General features: G+C 39.4%; 1 protein-coding gene across 1 annotated transcript; it reads right to left on the reverse strand.

The window, feature by feature from the left end:
* Nucleotides 1–6,084: 6,084 nt before the first annotated feature.
* On the reverse strand, nt 6,085–23,327 carry heatr6 (HEAT repeat containing 6). The gene is made up of 20 exons (XM_049466514.1): nt 23,019–23,327; nt 22,469–22,576; nt 22,233–22,373; nt 22,035–22,150; nt 21,545–21,659; nt 21,201–21,302; nt 20,796–20,939; nt 19,610–19,908; nt 16,770–16,947; nt 16,462–16,668; nt 16,093–16,192; nt 14,452–14,819; nt 12,897–13,019; nt 12,661–12,754; nt 12,424–12,554; nt 10,907–11,029; nt 10,665–10,789; nt 10,420–10,516; nt 9,892–10,096; nt 6,085–8,900 (listed from the first exon to the last, which is right to left on the reverse strand). Exons 1-20 carry the CDS (start codon nt 23,292–23,294, stop codon nt 8,266–8,268), a joined length of 3,687 nt encoding a protein of 1,228 aa, XP_049322471.1. The 5' UTR covers nt 23,295–23,327; the 3' UTR covers nt 6,085–8,265.
* Nucleotides 23,328–23,705: the final 378 nt, after the last annotated feature.

Genomic DNA, 23,705 nt, shown 5'->3' on the forward strand with positions numbered 1-23,705 from the left:
TTGCATTTCTCTCTGCAAAATGCAAATAAATGTATATAATGTATACAATGTGATTTTCTGGATTTTATTTTTGATATTCTATCTTTCACTGTTAAATTAAACCTACCCTTATAATTATAGACTGTTCATGTCTTGGTCGGTGGGCTAACTTACAAAATCAGCAAGGGATCAAATGATTATTTCCTTCCCTGTATGTCACTTACAGACAGAGTTAAAGTGATGGACAGAGTTCTCCTTTTGAATGATCTGTGACACATTTGTCATCATGGGCTCTTAAAATCAAATTACTATTCAGTATTTCTGTAACCGGTTCAAGCCTGCAAATGTGTCTGTCCAGTTTCACCAGCAATCTAAAGGGCTGCTGATACGTCAAAAATAGATCTCTGTAGCGAAACATATGATGTTATATAAAGGCTCTTTTGATCACTGTGTTAATCATTAACTTCAATACCAGCTATGAGTTCATTTGCATGATGAGCAACATTTACCATGCAGTTAACGTACAATAAACAAGAACTCAATTATATTGAACATGCTCACACATTTGACACATTTATCAAATGACATTTTTTTTACTGCTCTTTCAGGGTATAAAGTATACTCTAATAAATAATAGCATATTTTTTGGAAATGTGAATGTAAATACAGAAGTTTTACCTTAAGAAAAGAAGCTTAAGAAAAAAAAAGCTAGAATAGCTGGGACGGACAAAATCACGATTAAATTACACCAGAATGGTAGAAAGGAAAGAGGTTACATGGTTAAATGGGCTGAAGCATACTACATAATATAATCTGTCAAACATGGTGGAGGCAGTGTTATGGCATGCCATGCACAGCTGCAAATGGGTGTTTATTGATGGTTGATTGTACAAAGATGAATTCTGAAATGTATAAAACTGTAATTTCTGCTCAAATGCCCCAAACAAAAAAATGCAGTTAACGTACAATAAACAGGAATACAATTATATTGAACATGCTCAGATATTTGACACTTTTTTTTTTTTTTTACTGTTTTACTGTTATTTGTTTTGTGATGGTATAAAGTATACTCTCATAGAAAATGTTTTTCATTTACTGAAGACCCCCAAACAACCAGCAACTACTAGCAGCTGCATGTAAAGGCCTGGCAATGCATCCCAAGGATCTCTAGCTTTTATCATAGTTTATTAGTCTTAAGATACTTCTTCTAGCAGCCCTTAACAGCTATTGAGGGCTCGATCATTAGTATGGTGCTTGATTTTACCAAGCTTAAAGTTTTATCAAGAATTCCTCCAGTAACCCACCCTGTTATGTGGGAAGAATTTTGAGGCACCTACAATGTATTTTTATTTTTTTCAGTACTATTACATGTTTATGTCTGTGATTAGCTTCTGTCAACTTCAAACCATATATTTTAGTTATTAAATGTAAAAATATATAGATATTGAAAGATCAGCCCTGATATGTTCTTACTTCCCTATATTTCCCTCATGTATGAGTTTTCACCACATTCATTTAATTTAGATAGTTTTCACACATAATGTATCCATTCCTGTACCATTTATTTGTTTCATGAATGTAATATGTGTTTTTTTTTTATCACATATCATATCATTTATGTGTCACTACATTATTGAACATTTTGAGTCACCTACAATACTAGTTCTAGTACAATATTTTTTTTTAATGTTATTGGTCACTACTGGATATTCAGGGCATCTGTAGTGTTTTTATAGCATAATTCAAGTATCTAAGTGCAATGACTCTGAGCCACACTCTCGTAGTAGTGCCACATTGACATGTTATAATGTCGCTGCTGTGTTTTACGAGACAGTAAAGGCCTGAAGGCCAACTCAGCAATTACGATACGCAATCCCGGATTTAACGGTTTTTACTGAGAGTTGGAGGAGATTTCAGGCCCTATAAAAGACCAATCATAAAAAACGGGCAAATTATCTCAGAAAGCGCATGTGATGTGGGCAACGTCCCAGACAGTGGGTCACTGGCTCTTAGTACAAACTGCACTTTCAACACTATATAAGTGTATTGATTAAGATGTTTCTACAAGAGTTCGGAGAGTACTAGTATTATTTTACATAAAGGTAACGTATGAATAGTCTTCTCGCTTCACTTTCTTGACTGTGAGAAGGTTTCTAGTTGTTCTTAGTCATTCATAGCGTAAGCAATCATTTGGCTAAACAGTAACTTAAGTTAATCGACTGTTTCATAACGAATGTGCTTCAACAAAATTGGTATGTCCGGACAGTGTCTTTACTGTTTTTGGGCATTTACGCAACCTGAACGAAGGAATTTTCCACACACGATTTATAAAATAAAGTTTTGGTCCTAAATGGTTCTTTAATTCTTGAATTAAAAGAATCCTTATCTATAATTCCTAATATTCCTAAGATGCTGAGATGTCTGCTTGTCTGTTTATCCAAACTGAAGGGTTTGTAATATGAAGAACAGGGGCCTGCCGAAGACGCTTGCCTTGGGTCATTGTATATTGATACCTACATTTCTTAAGACACCTCAACATGTCCAACATGTTCAGATCCTGTCCGCTCAGCCGCCCAGTCCACCCACAAACACCCACCATGGGGATGGGAGGATGGGGATGAGTGCTCGGGGACGTGCCTGAATCAGCATTCCCTCACCCCCCCTGTCGTTTAGAGACGAGTGGACTCTGTCCCCCCGCTGCTCGCACTGAACCTCACGCTTGCCTGAGCTGTTCTTCAGCACTACCACACGTTTGCCCCTCGTCTTCCTCCCCCTCTACGCTCCTCCGTCTGCTTTTCTCTTTCACACCTCAGTGAACAGCAGCTCTCAGAGGACAGAGTTCCATCAGTACATCCCAACACCAGAGATAGCTGATTAAACCCAAATGCGTTCAGAGCTGATTAGAAGCTGGTTAGAGATGGTACCAACTCAATACCCACTACCAGTACTGGCCCAGTCTAAGTAGAAAGTTCTAGATTGCTTTGGAAAGTGGGACTCCAGGCCAATTGTGTCCAAATCTAAAAGAAAATCAGTAAGCGAACGGCAGAGGGTCAAGAAGGTCAACAGCAAAAGTTGCTTAAGAACAATAAGTAACAAGTACAGTGTGAAAAACAACACTGTATAAGCCACAAAATAAACAATTGGTAACATATTACAACCTTTTAGTATAGGCTCCATACCAATATTTATTCTTTCTTAAAACAATATAGGCATTGATTCTTTGACTTTTTCTTCTTTTTTTCCAAATTTTTATTCCATTTTCTACCCAATGCACATGGCCAATTACCCAACAGACTTATTAGGACTTCCCTACCCCCTATCTAGTGATGCCCCAATACCAGAAGGGTAAAGACTAGCACATGCCTCCTCCGATACATGTGAAGTCAGCCACTGCCTCCTATCAAACTGCAGCTGATGTAGCATTAGCAAGTAGTGTCACAGCACCCTCGGAGGAAAGCGCAGCGACTCGGTTTTGATACATCAGCTCACAGCCGTCTTGTGCTGATCGACATCACCCTTTGGAGTGATGTGGGGAGAGAGCGCCATCTACCCACTCATGTACTTGTTGGTATTCTACACTCACCATAAGAGTGGGACACAAACTACAATCATCGTCAAAAACAGGTGCACCCAAAAGGAATTTAACCAAAAGAAATAAACTATGGTGAGTAGTCATGGGCCCTGGTCAGCAGAAGTAGTGTGTAATGCAACATACCGGATGTTTCACCATGGAGTTGTAGAGGTTACTAATGGTAATGGCAGCTTGAATATTCCCAGGGATGGAGTGTTGATAGTGCGTAAAAAAGCATCAAACACATCCAACAGAGTTGGGGATAGGCCTGGAGATGCATCTAGCCATAGAGTAGTATCTGAGTCCTCAAGGCAAGCTATTGTGATGGTATGTGGATGAGCATTTTCCTGTTGAACTAGCGTACTGGAAATACATTCAAAAAGGTTAAGAAACCCATTGTAGAACCTTATTAAGGTAACTTTGGGCTATTAAAGTGATTATGAGAAAGACCAAAGGTGATCTAATATCATATGAATTTATGGAATTTATGCTATCAACGACTTTGCCCCAAATGTACACAAAATCAAATGTTTCTGGGTTACCTTCATGTGCCAGTATAAAAAAGAGATACCATATTTTTTACAGTAAGCTTAGATATCCAGATTTCCACTAAGGCTGGGTGCAGCAGTAAATCCCACCCGACAGTTCTACACTGAAGAACCCGGAGTGTTCCGTTACCCCAGGGCGATATTAGCTAGGGTTTCATCCCACATAGCTTATTTTAACACGACAAACACGTAGACTACAGCCAGATAATACTTACCTCTGAAAGAGAGTATTATTGGCCTGTAACCTACTGCTAACCCCGGCTAGCACTGCTGGATTAGCATTAGCCTCTTACTACACTAGGCACTAGAGGCTAATAATAATCCAGCAGTGCTAACCGGGGTTAGCAGCAGGTTACAGGCCAATAATACAAATAACTTATAACCTCTGACCAGCAAAAAAGGTAGCGCTTAGTATGTTAACGGCTAATGCCAATACTGCTCCAGCCTAGGTGCTGGAGAACTAAACTGAAACTCCTGTATACTCTTGTGTGGCTTTACTGCTCCTTAATACGTGACTGGTAAAATTTATACATAAGGTACACCAGATTATAAGGCAAATTATAAAATGCAGTATCTTAAGTGCGCCTTATAGGGCGAAAAATACTGTTAACAGAAACTAACAAAACCAATGAATTAATTTCTACCAAAACAACAAAAACTCTAAATCAAAACTAAATCACAAGTAAGTTTATAAAATATTTATATAGTCTCTAATGCAACCACTAAGCACGATGCTCTCTCAAATCAACGAATGAATAAAACTCTAGTAAAAGTGTGGGTCAGTGTAGTTTCATCTGCAATTCTCATGAATATGCAGACGCATTCAAGATGACTGGCACTGTTGTCAAACAACACCTCAGTCTTGCCAAGCAAGCAAGAAAAAAAATCCAAAGAAAGTAAATTATTATCTACATTATTATTTTTTCACCCTGCCATCAACAACACCTTACAGTGAGGCATTTCAGGCCATGTGTTCCTTTATACAGTTCAGTTCTCAGGAACTCTAAGATCCTGAAATTAATGATGAGACAGAACAATCTGAAGCAATTATAATGCCTTATTAAGATTTTACTTTTATCTTTTATGCCTGCAATATATTTGCATCACACTATTTTGTTCTGTTTAAAGTGGACATATATCGTATTTTTTATTTATTTTTATTTTTTTTTTTACACAAGTTTGGTATATGGGCTATACAAAACATGTTAATGAAGTTGTTTGCACATTAAAGAGATCTCTCAAGCTCTGTTTCTGCTACTTTCAGTCCCTTTCAGTATGAGACATTTAAGGGCTCCGTCACTTTTATGCAAATAAGCTGTTGCTATCCACACCTAGGTTTATTCTGAGCCTTTGACACACAAACAAGCTAGTTCATGGCTACCTTGTGATAGAAGCACAAAACTCTATTTAAAACTACTTACATCTCCTCATCACCTCATCTGCTGACTTGCCACAGATCCCTCCATCAGACAAAGTCTGCTGGCTAATCCTGCTGTATGCTAAGTACAGCCCGAAAAGTTTTCATCGTCTGATCTACTGGACGGGGCTCTGGTGAGAATTAATGGGTGAGGGGTGGTGCCAGGGTGGTGCAATACATGTTTCCTTATTGTGACATCATTCACATGGTCCTAAATGTAGTTCTGTGAATTTTGTTTGCTGACAGTGTTACAGTATACACTTACCACAGATTTTAGGACAATGTCAATTTAATCTCCAGACTAACCCAGTGTACCAATCATATAGGTATGTCGTTCTGAAATATCTCACTGAGACCCCCTTTTGCCCAATAACAGTAACTAATCAAATATTGTATTAATATTATCAATATTATTACTTCTGTCATTACTATCTTCAAGCAGACTGTAATTGTCTTATCACTGTGTCTCATCACAAACAAGCATCCACTCAGCTCACTGTTGCCCTCTGCAGGTGATTTGTGTCAGTTGCAGACAGCGCAGGTTCATTAGAAATGGGTCCAGTAGTCAGTTTAACTTAAAATATCTTTATTGTGTTTTGCAGCTGTGACTGCTGTTCCTAAAAGGTCAGTATTTATCTGTGTTAAATAGAGCAGACAATCCCACCCAAGGCTAAACGACAAATACTAGACCTTTAGATCAATGGTTTACAGTCTAACAGTATGGTCATTAATAAACAAAAGTCCTCCTTAGTGACCAAGGACTGAAAAGCACCTTTGATACACATGAAGAGCCGACACACTGGCTGACTTACATGTTAACAGTCTGGATAAGCAAATAATAAATAAAGAGTGGGCCGAATTTTCTATAGAAATGAGGCTGTCCTTATACCATATTTTTCGAACTATAGTCAGTGGGCCTCAGGATTCGGTGCGCATTATGTATAAATTCTACCAGTCAGGTTGTAAAAAGCAGTAAAGCCACGGCGCTAAAATACAGAGTTATAGAGGAGTTTCAGTTTAGTTCTCCAGCAAAGGGGCTGCAGCAGTAGGGGTGTCATGATTTTGATATTTAAAATCAAAAAGATAATCGACGATCCCTCCCTCTAAGCTACGCAAGCACACAAATGGCGCAGCACGCTACACAAATGTCGCTGTGCACTGTAGCCGACGCCGCAGACAGTGTGACTGCTCAAAGAGCAGCCCTTTCTCCAGAGAATGTGGACATTCTCATCTTCTTAAAGAAAAACTTGAAAATATAAAAATAACAGTTGTTTTGTCTAGCCTCAAATATGTTAATAATTTTGGTACCTTAAGGAGCATCTTTCTCTCAGATAGAGTTAATAATATATATTTGTTTAAGAAAAAAAACTTGTCATTCTCAGGGACCGAGTCTTATTTTTCATGTTTAACTGTTATAGTAGGATAGAGTTCAGTTTGTTAAGCCTCTAATGGTTCTATTATTTTGTACATGACTGTTTCTGTATTTTTTTTGTGTTGTTGCACATTGCTGTTTTAACAGTGCACACTGCTGCTACCAAAAAAAGCCACTAGATGGCATTACATATATATCTTAATTAAATTATTTAAATTTGACCATTAGTGCCTAATGTGGTGTATTACAGATCACTTTGCATCACTTATATCAAGCCCACCTTTTAAAATAAGATATTGTAAATTTAATGAATCAAAGCAATGACTGACCAGACTAATCTAAAACTGGCATAGGCCTCTCTGCTGTAAAAAAAAATAAATAAAATAAAAGAGAATCGAATTGTCACCCTAAAATCGGAAATAAAATCGAATTGAGGGTTTAGAGAATCGTGACACCCCTATGCAGCAGTATTAGCATTTGCTGCTAACTTTCACCTTTCAGAGGTGAGTTTATTAGACTGAAGTCTGCCCGTGTACCTTGTTAAAACAAGGTACGTCGGATGAACTGCTAACTGATAGCGGCTTTTAAAAGGCGCACTTAAAATCCTTTTGCCATTTAGTTGCTGTAAGAAACAATCAGAAGCAAAAGAAACTTGAATAATTTGTTTTTTTTGTCATTTGTTCTGTCAGTGACAAGAAATATATTATTAATACATTATTAATGTATCATACGATGTATAGACAAAACCTGAATTATTTTTGCTGCCCTCAATTATGTCAATTGTGTTTACTTAGTGAGAAGAGACAATTAATTTGATTGAGCAGTTATGCTGACTTAGCTTAAAAACGTAAAAAAGTATTTTTATTTACTTTGTTTTTATGTATTTAGTATATTTAACCTTTTTTGTATTCCAATTAAAGTGACTAAAGATTCTTCTAAATTATTATTTTATTGCTCTTAAAAAATGAAAGCATGATTATGCCATATTATCATTATATCACTGGCATGACAAGATCTTAAAATTAAAATAATATACTAATATAATTAAATCACAATAATTTATGGGACAATATATTGTGCAAAAAAAAAGTTATAGTGGCAGGCGTAGATCTCCCACATGTTAAAGGCCTTAGCATATACCTTGCAGAGACAATAATTGCTTGGATTTGGCAAACTATGTGACAAGTACAGAGAAATGAACAACTGTAGACTTCATACAGAGACTGTAGTCATGTCGCACACATGGAAACTGACTGAACAAAGGCACTAAGTGAGAACACCTGTGATTGGTCGATAAACAAAAGAGATCACAAGCTTGCGAAGCTTGGCTTTACATGATCTGCAGTTTCATTGCGTCTGCATTACAGTAATGCTTACATCAGTCTGAGGAAAACTTTGGAGGTGAGTTAGTGTGAGTCACAGAAGCATCCAGTCCCTCTGCAGCCTTTATTGTCTCACAGCTCTTTGAGACATCCTCTAAAAACATCTTTACCGTGTCCAAATCAGACTTACTATCCACTCTATCTTCACCTTCCAGCTCCTTCAGTCTACTCAGGGCCTGCTCCAGCTCCTTCAGTCTGTCCCTCGGCTCCATTTGATCTCCTGCATCCTCCCCGCTTACATCCTCAGGCCTGGAAACCAGAGCAACATCACTGAGATAGTGAACCAGGAAGCCCAAAAGCACAGCTTTTGATTGGCTGTTCAGTGATGCCTGCACATTGGCTAGATCGTCCAGTTGGCACAAGGACAGCAGGTGAAGGAGAGCATGGCAGAGTTCGGTGCGTAAACTAGTGCAATAGCGATATTCAAGGAAATCCTCCGTCTCCTCACTGTGCTCCAGAGCTTGGGCCAAGGCACACCACACTTCGGCAAACTGCCGCGTGTCTCCATAGCGGTCACGTGATGCAGGAACAGACAGAGCAGCAGCAGATTTGATGCGTACTTTGAAGTTCTTACAGGAAGTGACGACAGATGAGAGGGCGGAGTAGGCCTCTTCAGACCAGCTGGCAGTGCCTGAGAAGGTAATGAAGGCAAGCATGACAGAAAATTAAGGATTCTTTTGTACCCTTGGCAAAAATTAGAAGGTTAAGGCTTGTCAAGTTAACTCAAGACACATGCATTATATGGACAAAAGTATTGTTTCTTTCAAATTTAAGTGTATTTGAAAAAGCACTGCTCTCAGGATTTGATCACATTCAGTGAGAGGAGGGTTCGTGAGGTCAGGATGCTGACCACCTCACCTCATCTCTTGTGCAGAGCTTCGCACTTGCTATTAGAACTGTCTCAAAAGCTCTTGTAGGTACAATGTGTATGTGTCCCAATACTTATGTGTATACACCAGGGGTGTCCAAACTACGGCCCGTGGGCCATTTGCGGCCCGTTTCCTTTTTTGGTATTTTAGAAATAGAATGAAAGTCGGCCCGGTGTTAAGCAGGTTTTTATAATGTGAGATTCAACGTTTGAACGCTAGGTGTCAGAAACGGGCCAAGGAAGCAGAGAGAGTGTGCATTTCTTGCGCAGAAAAACGGGGCAAAGAATCTAAAAGCGGAGAGAGTGCGCATTTCTAGCGCAGAAAAACGGGCCAAAGAGTCTAAAACTTGCCGTAATTAAGGAGTTTAATATTAAGAGACATCATAAAATGAAACATCAATTTGAAAAATCTTAGTTTATAAAACACTGTCAAAGATAAATATAGTAAGTCAAGTAAAATGGTGTGTAAATGAAATAATCAGGTAAAAAGTATTATTTAAAGCGGTATATTTCATTATTTGTTTTATTACAGAGTCTGTGGGCCGTGACTTCAAATATATTTCTCCTTCTGGCCCCCAACAAAAAAAGTTTGGACACCCCTGGTATACATTGTATTTTTTGTATCAAGCACTGCAATATTACACATAGTATTGGTATCAAATCAAGATACAATTTATAGTTTTTAGACATCCCTATACAGGATATATTATAAAACGGGATTACAACAACTGACAGCACATGACAGCATACTCACCCAGAGGGAGGCCAGGGTTTCGGAATGCATTACCCAGAGCATAGCAGGCATTCCAGCGCACCTTCATAGTAGCATCTCCCTTGACTGTATCTATAAGGGCCCTCATAGCCTGCTCCAGGGGCTGCTGAAACGCTGGCTTTCTCAGGTGTGCTGGCTGCAGGAAGTGAAGAAGATTCCCCAGAGCTCGCACAGCATTACTCTTCACCTACAATACATGTTAGTATGATAAAACACTTTAGGAACACTCAACGCATTACTATAATTCATTAGCAACAGCTTATTTAACATCCAACACGAATATAGACTGATAATGCTAGTAAGGTCACTCTGAATGAAAGGAGGGTGGCATGGCTGAATAAAAACCATTGGTATTGGTCTGAAATGCTGGTACACTTGTGTGACACCTAGTGGCAGAAAGGATCACTTAGTGCTCCCTTAAGAAAAACACAGCATATTTATTTATATTAGGATTGCCTCCAATTAAAACATGCCCACCTCAACTGGTTATTATATATACTCTACACACACCCTATCCTTGTCTCCAGACGCTCGAGTGGCAGATCTGAGCATCTTCAGAAGAAGCATGTCAGAGAACTCCTCCTGAAACTCCAATTCAACAGACTCCCTGAGGACAAAGAAAGGTGTTTATAAAAATAAAAAAAATAAAAAACGGTACACTGAAGTGATTCATAGCATTTCACTCACAAACACACACACACACACACACACACACACACACACACAAAACACACACAAATTTCTCCATCCCTTACATGTTGACAATGAGTGTGTCAGTGAGGTTGCCTAGCGACCAGGCAGCCTTGGCACGGACATTGGGAAAGCGATCGTCCAGAACGGTGAGGATAGCATTGGCCGTGTCTGCCACGAACATCACATCCTGTGAGTCAGAGAGAGCGACAGATGAAGAAACGGATCTGATTCAGCACGAGGCAGCAGAGGTTGAGGCTCTTAGAGGAATTCATGTTGTTCCACGATCTGAAGGGGCATACATTACCTCTCTCAGACAGGGAAAGAGTACGTAGACGCCCAGTGCTCTCACTGCAGCTGCCTTTACCAGAGAATTCTCACTGTAGGTCAGCCCCAGCAAGATCGTAATGCAGAGCACCTGAGTCTTGTCCTTTAAAAAAACAGACAGATGCAAGATAATGAGTTACAAACACATTGGGAATCACATCAGATTCCTATTTCACCTGGTCATGGCATCCATATTGAGTATCAGGATTATATTTGAGTAAATCTTTATTATTGCCTGTTTTGCTTTGACATTGAACATTGAGAAGCAGAGTGCTTATGTTGCACTAAGTACCACTGCTCAGGTTTACAGAATTTAAAACACACAGAGTGAATAAGTTCATTGAAAAAACAATATCAGGACAATATAATTATACAAGTAAATAATAAATAAATAAATAAATAAATGAAAAAAACTCACTCACATTCTCACAGTTTCAATATTTTGTGTAATTTTGGCTAAGGACAGTATTCCAAGCTTGAGTACAGGGAGAAACATTCTACCTTTATTTTGGATTTTCCATAAATATGAAAAAAGGCTGCCATGATCTTTCAAATTTTGAAAAAGAACCATTCAGTGTGCATTGAATTTGTTCCAACATGCTAAAAACATTAGCAAATAAAAAAAAGGTAATTCGGGCACTACCTCCCTACAAACTTTTTTTTACAAAAGTAAAACAATATAATCTGTGTTTGGAATATTTTTAGATGTATCTGGATGTGTGTGTTTGTTAATCAATACTGATTAAATATAACGGCAGATCACAAGCGGCTTTTCATATGGACCGGAGCTTTTCAAGGAGCTGATTTGCAATCTTAATGGTAGGTCTGATCATGAGTAACATTGACCTGAATTTGTTCTTAAGTTATAATAAACATTTTTGACTGTTAGCTAAGGTCTGTGTAAAATGTGAGCACAATGTGATTTTACTTCCATCCGGAACGACTATCAGACGACCTCTAAGAAAATTACAGGCTGAATTATCTACTATTTCCCGAACTCCGTGGTCCTCTAGTAATTTAATTCCTGTCCGGACCCACATCTCTGAGTTTCGTCTCCTCACGTTTAAAAAATAACTATTTGTCCAATGCTACGCACCGTAATTACACTTCGAATGCCATGGAGATCCACTTAAACACAGCAGTGAGTGGAAATGGAGGATCTACTGAACGCGATGTTGTGACTGAGAAAGCCTTAAAACTCACTGGTCCTCCTGTTTTTTAATGGCAGTCTGAATGCACAAGTTTTATTACTGATTAGAAGTGTAAAATATTTTTCACAGACATCCCCCCTGTGAAACTAATCCTGTCCGGATAGGGCTACAGTCTGGTTTATATCATGGATACTATGAACAGTTTGAGCTCTGCCCCACTAAATGACTTTTGAGTGTGTTTACATGTTAACAATTTAATTGTGCAACATAAAATGGGTGGAACAATACATCCTATATCCTTAATCAGTCTGAACACACTACTTACTACTGGGACTGGCACACTTACAGGAAATTGGCTGAAGGCCTGAGGTAAGATGGAGGAGAGTGTATCACATGCGCTGGTCTGTAAGGTTGGGTGCTGATCATTCTGTAAGGCTCCTATCAGTGGACCAGTCAGAACCTCAGACCAGAACTGCACTACCTGTCACAAATGGAAAAGAAATGAGAAATTACATCTATACAAAATTATCTGTAGTATGTATGAATACAACTGTGGTACATGACTGCGTTCATTTAATCTGACCTACCTGAGACAGAGGCACAGCACCGGCACTCTCAGAAGTGCTAGCATCAGATCTGTACTGTTGAATAATCCCTGTTCCCAGTTCTTCCAGCAACTACAAAAACATAAAATATTACAGCATTACTGAGAATCTAACAAGTAGGAGGGAGAATATGAGAGAGAGAGAGAGAGAGAGAGAGAGAAGAAACAGACGGATAGACAGACAGAAAAAGAGAGACAGATGGACGAAGCGTCACCTTAGCTCCATGTAACTGCACAGAGGGTTCCTGCTCCCTGAGGCAGCGAGCGCTGAGCTGGGCCAACTCCAGCAGAGACGTCTGAGTCAGAGCGAAGTAGCCTTTCACCAAATGAGCCAGTACCTAAACACACACACACACAAACCAAGGAACTGGAGTTTCATATTATGAAGCCCGTTTTATACAACTGTATAAAAAACATAAATCTATCTATCCAGCCTGAGTGAGACTAATTATGTGCTTTTTCTGTTGAAAAGACATGGGCTGTAAGATGCTAAACTAGCTGGAGCTTACTTAGAGAGACAGCAGTGCAACCAGTTATTAACATGTTCCAAGGAAATCTCTCATAGAGTAGCAATTTAGAAGTCAGGAGAGCATGAGAACATTCTCAGTCTCATGCAAGGATATTTCAGTAGTTATTTCAAATGCTCTGTATTTAAAACAAATATAAATATATATGACTTACAAACATTATGATATACTGTTCCATAAACAGGGACAAAATCATATCACATGTTATACAGTCCTTCTAATGCTAATATGTGGGGGGTGGGATTTAAGATACCATTACTCATTAACAAAATGTCCCTTACAGCTACAATGCCAAATAACAGGAGCAAACATAAAGTCAATAAAATTTGATTGTCTGTTTGATGGATTTTGGCATGATAGGAAAATTGTGCAAATTTTTTTTTTGGATTTTGACCTTTCATATAAACTCTTGTCAGCTGTATTGTTTTTTTTTTTAAATAATATCTTTGCGACCATACAGTGCAGAATTATGGTTCAAACTTTTCCACAACCTGTATCCCTCAAAACTAAACACACTGCTTCTCTTTTAAAGGAGGGCAGGTTGAAGCTCTGTTTTACTGTTTAACCAGTACCACCCAATACAAGCAATGTAGCTGGGGTTACTTTTAGCCTTTCCCCATTTCGATTTCCCAGGTTTGGCTTTCTCGAAGCTTACTAGTTTAAAAAAAAAAAATAAGCCAGTGATTTTCTTCCTGAAATGCGTTTGGAACCAGTTTGTAGTCCAGTGATGTAGTGTAGTTTGTTTTGGGGAGTGGAGGAAGTAAGAGTTAGTAAAATCCAATCTGCCAGCATTAGCTTTTAGCCTAGCAAAAATATCCTCAGCTTTTCTTCTGTCACATACTTAACACATATTTAACATATTTAAGCTCCTCTCCTGCGAACACTGGGACAGGAAATATTATTGTCACATGGTCTGGTTTGTGCATCCACCCGTACTCCTGTTACTAGTAGAGCTGGCGGTGATGTGCTGCTCTCTAGTAACACCACCACCACCATACTTTCCATAAGTTACATTTTACAGTTTCACTAGCTGTGACTGGGGATTTTACTAGTGGGCTTGGTGTGTGTAAATCTTGGGAGCCTAAATAAATGTTAAGGTTTTGGAATTTATTTATTTTATTTTTTTCGAAGTTGAGGGTACGCCATTTCCATGGACCAAAATCTCATTATCCAACTATATCAAGATAAGGATGCACATCCTTTCATTCTACAGTACTGTCCCTTAAACCCCCTCCTCTCTCACCTGCAGTGCCTCAAGGCGGACAGGGGAAGGCTCCAGTGCACCTCCAGTGGACCCGGCTGCATCGCTGTCGGAATAGGGCTCGTCTCTGGGCTGGGTAACAAGAGCCACACACAACTGCAGCAGCCAGCAAGGTGCCTCCAAAACACCATCCACACCAGTCCCGCCAGGGGAGGGCAGATTAGGCTCTCTGTCCCTGCGGACAGGCTGCCTCCAGCTGAGACACTGCTCTTGTGGCGTAGCTCCTCCAGAAGTGCCCGGTCCCATGCTCTGGCTGGGCTGCTGCAGAAGGAGCTGCACCTCAGGCAGAGGAGCCTGAGCAGAGACTATCGCTCCGAATAAAGTGAGGCTGGACACACGGACATTCACATCTAAAAAAAAAAAAAAAAGAAAGAAAAAAGAGAAGCAAGTAGACAGAGAGATAAGTGATGCTACAGACAAGGGAAAATATAGGTGCATAGTAAATTGCATTATACATAATTTGTTTCCCTTCGTTCATATTCGAGTGAGTATATACAAATGTCCCGCATAAAGACATCCAAATTAATGTTATGTGAATGAACCACCTGCATGATGACCATTAAACTAAGTTCAAATATTAAATAGCTTCCAAATACTTGTTGTGAGTCATGCATAATATTCTACATTCAAAAGTGCACTCAAGTAGTCATCTGCCATCTGTCCAGTATGAACACGGACTAAATAACAAATGGTTTGCTGCCCTATTCAGACGTGATTACATTTATTACATTTGCACTATGGTAATTCTCTTTTTCACCTGGACACCTGTGTAATTTTTACTGTCTGTGTTATTCTCTCTCCAGCAGGACAATTTTTGAGTTACAAAAAACACAACAGAACTCAAGCAAACCTGCCAACCATGAAAGAATTTTGTGAGTATAAATCCCCCCACTTAATGCCAGCAACCACCACCAAACACCCCATTCATCTACCCCTGGTATTTTTTTTCTGTATTTTTGGGAGGGGACAGTAATAATAGTTTAGAATGGTTTAGGTCTGGCAGACTAGATACTATATATTTTTTTTTACTTTATTTTATCTCAAGGCAGTTTTGAAAGTTTTAAAATGATAATATTCTTATGTGCTGAGTTAATGAAATTAACAGAGAGCTTTAATTGGAGGAAATAAATCCTAGTGTAGCTGCATATTCCACGGTGCCATCGGCTATGTGTGTGCGTGCAAGAGCATCTGTGTGTGAGAGACAGAATCAGTGTGTGAGCAAGTACGAGAGAAGGAGAATGTCGAGACCCTTCAGCACAGCAATGGTGTATTGAAAATTTGGAGGAAAATGAAGTGTGGATGAAACACAAACACATTCACAACAGACAAAATTGGGACAAAATAGAGAATTGCAAGCTCAAACAATATGTATACTTTAGAGCATGGGAATATACAAGCATACTAGTAAGTCAAAATGCGTGCCTGTTACGCAAAATGCAAATATGTTGGCAAGTCTGGTGTATAGCTATATAAATACTGAAGTGTGATGCATGTGCAATGAAAAAACTAAATATCCTCTCTGGTTGTTCACATAATAGTTCCATGGGCAAGAACTGGACATGTATCTCAAGTGTATGCAAGTCTTTAAGATGAGCATCTAATGAATGAGTGAGGGTGGCCTACCTCTGTGCCGGACATATGGGCGGATCTGTTTCCACAGAGGGCTGAGCAAACCTGGTCTGAGACGGTTGTAAGGCACATTAGACACCAAGTGGGCAAGGCACTGAAACAGAGCACACATATCATCATTTGAAAATATTATTCATCAGGTTTTTAAAAGCTCATATCAAAGAAAAAAACAAAATTAATTTTTAATAAAATAAATGTCTGATGTGTAAATACTGTTACTGACTATTTCATGCAGTACATACATGGAAACACAGCCTGTTTTTAAATTCATCATAGTTGTGACATCATAACCATAAATACATTTACACACAGTGACAAACAGTTAATGCATAGACGGCGTTGTGTGTGTGCATGCATCATTACCTTTATGACCTGTATAAGGGTCTGGGAGGAGGACTCGGCCAGCAGTGCCAGCAGAAGGCAGCGGTGGAGCTCTCTCAGACTGGCTGCTAATGTAGCGGAAAATGGAGTGAAGGCTTGACGGGGGGTGCTGGTGTCCTCAGCCGCAGACAGGAACTGACGAGAACCTTCTAAAAGGGCGGAGAGCACCTGCAACGATGCTGCTCGCACCTAGGAAACATCCACAAAATCACATGGGTAGAAAATCAAAGAACATGAGTAAACTTTTTTTTTTCAATTAGTTGAAAAGTTGGCCAGTCTGGCAGTGGTACCTTAGGAGAAGGGTCTTTCAGAGCAATGGTGAGGAGGGTAAGTGAAGGAGGGCTTCCAGTTCCAGGAGCGTCAGGAATGAAAGACGACCAGTAGCCATGCAGGACCCTCTTCTCCACACTCTTTACAACTGCCAGGAAACACTGCAGAGCACTCTGGCGCACGCGAGCCTGGTAAAGCCTACAACAGGAGCGGCCAGCTAATTAAACCACAGTACACACAACTATTTTACTGTTTACACACTCATGAGCAATAGAAAAACGTGAAAAGATAGAAACCTAACCTCTCTGACTCCAAAATAACAATTCTGGTAATTCTGGCCTGATTTAATCCAAAATAGAAAAGTAGGGGTAACCCCATTGGAACTACTTAAACTTATTGAGTTTAACATCTATTTAAGTTCAAGTCATCCCAGAAAAACATCTTAGAGACCCCACATCTATTATAAATTAGACTGATCTTAAAATCACTGCTCTCTATTTGTGCTTTAATGACTTCATAAAGGCGTTCAGTGCTTGGACCCAATGATGCCAGTTGCAATGTAATTTCACTCTTAAAACAGTTATAATTGTAAAAATCAATATGTTCTACATCAATTTCAAATTAAATGTAAATAGAATGGCCTTGATTGCTTTTATGCCAAGCAACCTGTCTTTGCCCAATGAGATGTAAGAAAATACTGATGTATATATTGAGGCATTGCAATATTTCGTTTTGCAATACTGTTCTCAAAAACACAGGAATAAACGGTTTGATTACACACTTTGATCCATTTAGAAACAAATTTCCTAATTGATCTTTAAATCCCATTGTTCTGATTGGATAGACAGTTTTTCTTTTACTTTTATTTTTTGAATTGTGTGTTTTTTAAAACAGCAATACATCACAATATACTGAATCATAACCCCTGTATTGCATGTAGGGCTGCCACGATTAGTCGACTAGTCACGATTATGTCGACTATTAAAATAGTCGACGACTAATTTAATAGTCGATTAGTCGTTTTTTTTTTTTTTTCTTTGTTTTTCTCTCCAAACTGCTGCGACTGCCTTTCTGTCCTGGACGCACATGCGCAGTAGTGGAAACCGGGGTAGGTAGTGGACGACATCTCAGGACATTATACAGACAGGCTCTGGTTTCATGGCTACCCTGCTACAGAACTCAAAAGTGTGGGATCACCAAGAAAATAAAAGTGAAACGCGTGCAATGCAATATCTGCAATGAAGAACTTGCCTTCCTCGGCAGCACAACCGCGATGCACGAGCACCTGAAAAGGAGGCATGTTGTGGCTGATTAAATGACGAAGAAGCTAAATTGCTATTTAGCTGCTAAAATTAGCGTAAACAGAGCGTTAACTTAGTACTTAACTTACTCATCTTGATAGCTTTAAAACAGAGGTCACTAATAGGCGGACCGCGATCCGGATCCGGACCCAGACGTTGTCACAAATGCCGTCCCAAACCGATAAACTACAGAGAAGGATTTCATTCTGACAGTGGCTTCTGTTTTCAGTGCTTTTCGGTGCAGTAAACTCACAGATCAGTCATGTGTGGTGTAAAATCACCAAACGCTCTCCTCTGCCAATCAGATCTGTGCAGACCGCTGCCCTGTGTACGGTAATGTACACAATATCTGGACAGAGAGGCATTTTTTATTAATATACCTTTTTTTCATAATAGTTCAAACAACCTCACGGTTGAGATGTTTCATAAATGCCAGTGCCTTATCCTTATTTTACACAGTTGTTTACACTTTATGCTAAACAGTAAAATAATTGTCTGTTACAACAAGCTGCATATTTCATTAAAGGTTTAATGAACTATGATTTTAATTGTTTTTATTTTTAGTTAGCATATAGCTGAAATCTAATGTTGGTTGTATAATAGCAGCTGCATTCTATTGTGATAAACTGTGTTTTATATTCAATTAACGTATGATCCGATTAGTCGACTAGTCATAAAAAATATTCGGTGATTAGTCGACTATAAAAATAATCGTTTGTGGCAGCCCTAATTGCATGTATTGCATCGGCAAGTCCTTGCTGATATATAGCCCTATTGACCACCTAAAAAAACTATCCAAGTAAGAAAAACCGACCCATAATTCAAAATGTATGACTCATAGTTTCTACTTTAACTCCTGATACAGATAGATAGATAGAGCACACCATAGACACCATAGACCATAGGTTGGCAATAGGCAGCCCGCGGGCCAGATGCGGCCCGCAAGCAAGAAACATCTGGCCCGGGAGGTTGAACTATAATGAAAAAAAAAAATCGGACAGTCCGTCTCAAAAATGCTCTTTATTTAGAAACTTAATTTTCCAAAACAGAAAAATTTATTAAAGATTTTTTGACACGGGCTGTTAGATAACTGCTAGCTTCTTTATTCTGTTATTTTTTTTTTATTCGTTTTTTTTTTTTTATTTAACAAACAGGTATATCATTAATAGCGCCCCCAATGGTCAGTCCCCCCCCCCCCACCCCCCCCCCCCCCGCCAAGTGCTTGTGGCCCGCCATGTAATGGCTTGGAATAAATCTGGCCCGCGGCCACACTTAATTGCCGACCCCTGCCATAGACCATCCTGCTTAAACAAAAGTATGGAACTTCAGAACAGCGGTTCTTAATTCTAGTCCCAAAGCTCTGCAGACCAGCAGGTATCCTTTGACCCAATTTAGCAGCTAATTAACAAGCCCTTCCTGAACTGGATGCACAGTGTTTTGGGAAAGCCAAAACTGAGACTGAGCTCAGAATTGCTGTGAGGGAGTCCGTAAAAAACTCATGAATCAGTGCTAAAAAGTACTACTGTAGGAGTATAGAGATTAGATGGGTGTTATCAAACCTGAGTTTGGACTGCATTCCTCCTTCAGGGTCAGAGAACTCCGAGTCGGAGCTGTTTTTCTTCCAGTTGGGGTAAAACTGGGAGTGGGCTCCTGTCTGCAGAGGCAGAGTGAGGGGGTTGGAGGTTTTGGGCCACCCAATCCGTCCCTCTCCCCGTCCTGCTCCCCCACCTCCTCCAGTCCTGACGGGGACCGAGATTGGCTCCTCATCATCTCCTTCCTCTGGTCCACCATCTGTCTTCCCCTCTGCTTTGGCCTTCTTCCCTTTCCCCCGTGACTTTCGCTTCTTATTCTGTTGGGACTGGGGGTGCAAGGATGGAGTGATTAGTCCTATGAGTAATTGTTAGCATAATTTAGCATTCTCCAGTAATAAACCTCTGCTGGAAAACACTACTTTTTATTTAGTTACTAAATACTGAAGTCTTACTACAAATATTAGTATTTAGAAAGAAATTTAAAGAAATTTAAGTGGTTAATTTCAAATATTATTATTAGGTAACTATTAATTACATTTACATTTGTGTCATTTAAGGAGACGCCCTTATCCAGAGTGACTTACAACAGTGCTTTGTTGTTTACTTTAAAATATCCATAGCTAGTTTGTAGAGACTATGATAAAGAGATACACAAATCTGCCCTCTCACTTCTTAGAATAGTTTAAGAAATCTTTTAAAAGATGAGTCTTCAGTCAGCGTTTGAAGACAGCAAGTGACTCTGCTCTTATATATTTATAAGTAACTGCTACTAAAAATGAATACGTACAATTTTTCTGTATTTCTGTTATTTTCTATGCAGCATATTACAAATGAACACATCAAAACTATTGAGGAACATCTGGGATTACTTAGTAAATGAAAAAAAGTGTTTGGCTTCCACGATCACTGAACCTAAACCCAGCAAAGATGTGACCAAAAATAAAAGTAAGGCGCATTTAACACTTCGTGGCCTGTTTCACCACTACAAGCAGGCATTATTTTAATCAGCTTTGTATGCATTCCATATATAAAAATAGAACTGAGGAAAGGTTCCAAAAAATACATAAATATTTAGTTTGATTATCGTTTTACCTTCAGCACAAAACCAAAAAAGCCTAACTTTTGAACAGCAAGATTTGTAAAAAAAAAAAATTGGCAGTTTATTTTCATGTACTCATTTAAAACTGAGCAACAAAAAGCATCTCTTGCTTACCCCTGATGTTTTTCTCTGGGCTGGTACATCCTGTGCAGGTTCAGCTTTGGCTGCAGGAACTGCCTCATACTGGGGGAGAGGCGCTGGGTACAGAACCTGAGGCATCTCCACATTTATTCCAGGCAACCCATAGAACATATATTTCTACCATACAGAAAAAACAAAAACACAGTCCCATAAAACAATGTAGTTAAATAACTTAATTAAATACATTTAAAAAAATGCAACATTGGTAATGTAGCAACTGCTGAATGGTAATAACCTGAGAAAGAGAGACTGGGAGCGACTAGTGATGTTCAACTTTCACAAGCCAAACTTCTTCTGAGGTATAGCAAAGAGGACTTAACTACACCTTTACTCATTCAGCAACTGTGTAAACCATGCAGCTGATGATGTAATGGTTACCTTGAGTAGAGCCAATAGGGTGCCCAAGTCCTGATCAGGAGTAGACTTCCATTTTGCCCCATTCAGAAAATACTGAATGCCTTTTAGGGAACTCTGCAACAACTGGGAAAATGATACATAAGATTTAAAATCAGTAGAAAATAACAGTTTATAAAAAAACACAACAAAAAACAGAAACAGGTCATACTAAGGGTAAGAATATTATAGCACAATTTAAAGCACATTTTGTCTATTACAATAATACATTTTAGAACAGTACAAAGATATGGGCATTCTGCCAACCTTTAAGTTGAGCTCTTCCATAACCAAGCTGACTAATTAATATCTGTAAGACAGATACTGACCGTGCAAAAGACCACATCTTCAACATCAGACGGCTTCAGAGACTGAAGATTGTGCAAGAAGATTCTGTAACAAACTCCTTTGTAAGATTCCTCCAAATAAGGATGACCAGGAACACTAACACAAACACAGACACATTCAACACATGATTATACAGTATTAGGATTATAGGCAAACCATCACTCAAAAGACACTAAAGCAAATGCTTGGGCAAAAAAGCAGATAAACAGAAAGAATAGACATTTTAAAAGCCATGAAAAGTCTAGCCCTGGGGGGAAAAAAATAAATAAATACATGTTGGACTGTATTTTAGCAGTGTGAATGTTTCGCTTCGCTAAGAGTCATACCCAGTGTTATGCCTTTCAAAAACTCTTACTTGGTGTAAAAGGGCCTTTACCCCTAACAAACTGTTGTAATAATACAGTAGTCAATCTTTAAAAAGCATGGACAAAGTTTCATAAGCTTTCAAATGAAATTAATTATTTTACAAACCCAAGACAAAGGTTGGCCAGGCAGTGTACAGACGAGCGCCGCAGTTCTATGTCAGTCTGCTTGGGGTCACCATACTTTAGAAGAACACCATTTGGTCCAATGAGCTCTGGAAGGTGCTGGAGAAATACGAGAGTTTTAAGCAAAGCACTTACCACAAAACCAGACAGCAAACAGAGCAACAATCTGAGTAACTCTTACCTGCTGGCATCTCGGCCCATTGCCATACACCAGCGATGAGACAGCCAGCAATATCTCAGAGTGGGTCCATGAGCTGCATGTCCGCAGAGCACGTGTGCAGTATGATACCAGTGTGTAGAGTGTCTGCTCATCCACAATCACCTGCAATTTGCCAACAAGCAATATTTATTTGTATCAGTTATGCTGGCTTGAGAGCAATATGACTGCAGTCATTGTAATTAATAATCATTACAAACCTGTAGCTGGTTTAGCAGCTGGTGAATCAGCTGGCACAGTTTGATCACAAGGTGCTCTTGGCTGTGAGGAATCAGGCGACTGGCATGGACGATCACCACACACACGTCCTATAAGAGATGATAAATAGAGCAAATGCTTATCAAACTCAGAGTAACACTCATTTTTGTTGTATTTGGGCAAACTGTGCATTTATGGCAGTTGGTCGTGAGCGATTTAACTGTGCAGCTGGAGTGGGTGGGTGCTGTTATACGGTATTAGGTGTGTCACCTGTGCTGTTACACTGTATTGGGTAAGTTACCTGTGCTGTGCTGTACTCCACTGGGTGTGTAACCTGTGCTGTACTGGGAGCGTTACCTGTTATGCTGTACTAGGTGTGTTACCTGTGCTGTTATGCAGTGCTGCTGGACTGGGTGTGTTACCTGTGCTGTTATGTTGTATTGGGTGTGGTATCTGTGCTATTACATTGTATTTGGTGTGTTACCTAGGATGTGCTGCGTGTGTTACCTGTGCTGTTATGTAGTGAATGCTGTGCTGTGCTGGGTATGTTACCTGTGCTGTTATGTTGTGGCCACTGTTCTGAAGGCTGTAGTTGTGGGAGAGCAGCTCGTCCAGCAGCAGGTTCAGCTCGGTCTTCACTGTCGCTCCTCCAGAGGCGCTCAGAGCTCTCAGCTTGGCGCTGCAGCGGCGGAACGGCTCTCCTCCAGCCTGCAGAGAGTCGAGCTCAGCCCCCGCGCTGAACAGAAGACCCTCAGACTGAAACGGAGCCAAACCTCCATCAGAAACCACGACCGAGCTCGAGTCAACGCGGCTCACTCGAGCGGCCATCTTAACGGAGGCCAAAACTGCGGCTTTGCTAAGCAACCACCATCCACATCCGATGGCAAGCGGGAGAGTGTCATGTCAAATTAAAAGTCCCAATTAACTTACTCTCTTTAAAATATCAAATACATTTTACAACATGTATATTCTATCTTGTGTAGCTACAGTCGCAGACAATGATTTAGGTTCCTGGCCAAATTACATTTGTTTACTAATTTTCCATGTATATAATTTTACATCCTTTACACAGATTTGATTTCTACAATAAATAACTACACAAATAACTGTGCATTTTTTCCTTTTAACATTTAGCTAGATAAAAAAAAACAATATTTCATATTAATATGAATAGGTTTGTTTTCTGTAAAATCTTTTTTATTCTAATTTTACAAAAAACTGACAGGTTCTATCATTTCA

Source organism: Astyanax mexicanus, chromosome 17 (assembly GCF_023375975.1).
Source record: "Astyanax mexicanus isolate ESR-SI-001 chromosome 17, AstMex3_surface, whole genome shotgun sequence".
Lineage (NCBI taxonomy): Eukaryota > Metazoa > Chordata > Actinopteri > Characiformes > Acestrorhamphidae > Astyanax > Astyanax mexicanus.

Bases quoted from the DNA above. Each gene is read 5' to 3' on its own strand.
- heatr6 (XM_049466514.1), bottom strand. From the start codon at position 23,294: ATGGCCGCTCGAGTGAGCCGCGTTGACTCGAGCTCGGTCGTGGTTTCT. The intron at 21,303-21,544 runs GTCAGTATCTGT...TCATTTTCCCAG, and splicing joins AAGATGTGGTCTTTTGCACG to TTGTTGCAGAGTTCCCTAAA. The intron at 16,193-16,461 runs GTAATGATGCAT...GCTCTGTTTCAG, and splicing joins CCCTTATACAGGTCATAAAG to TGCCTTGCCCACTTGGTGTC.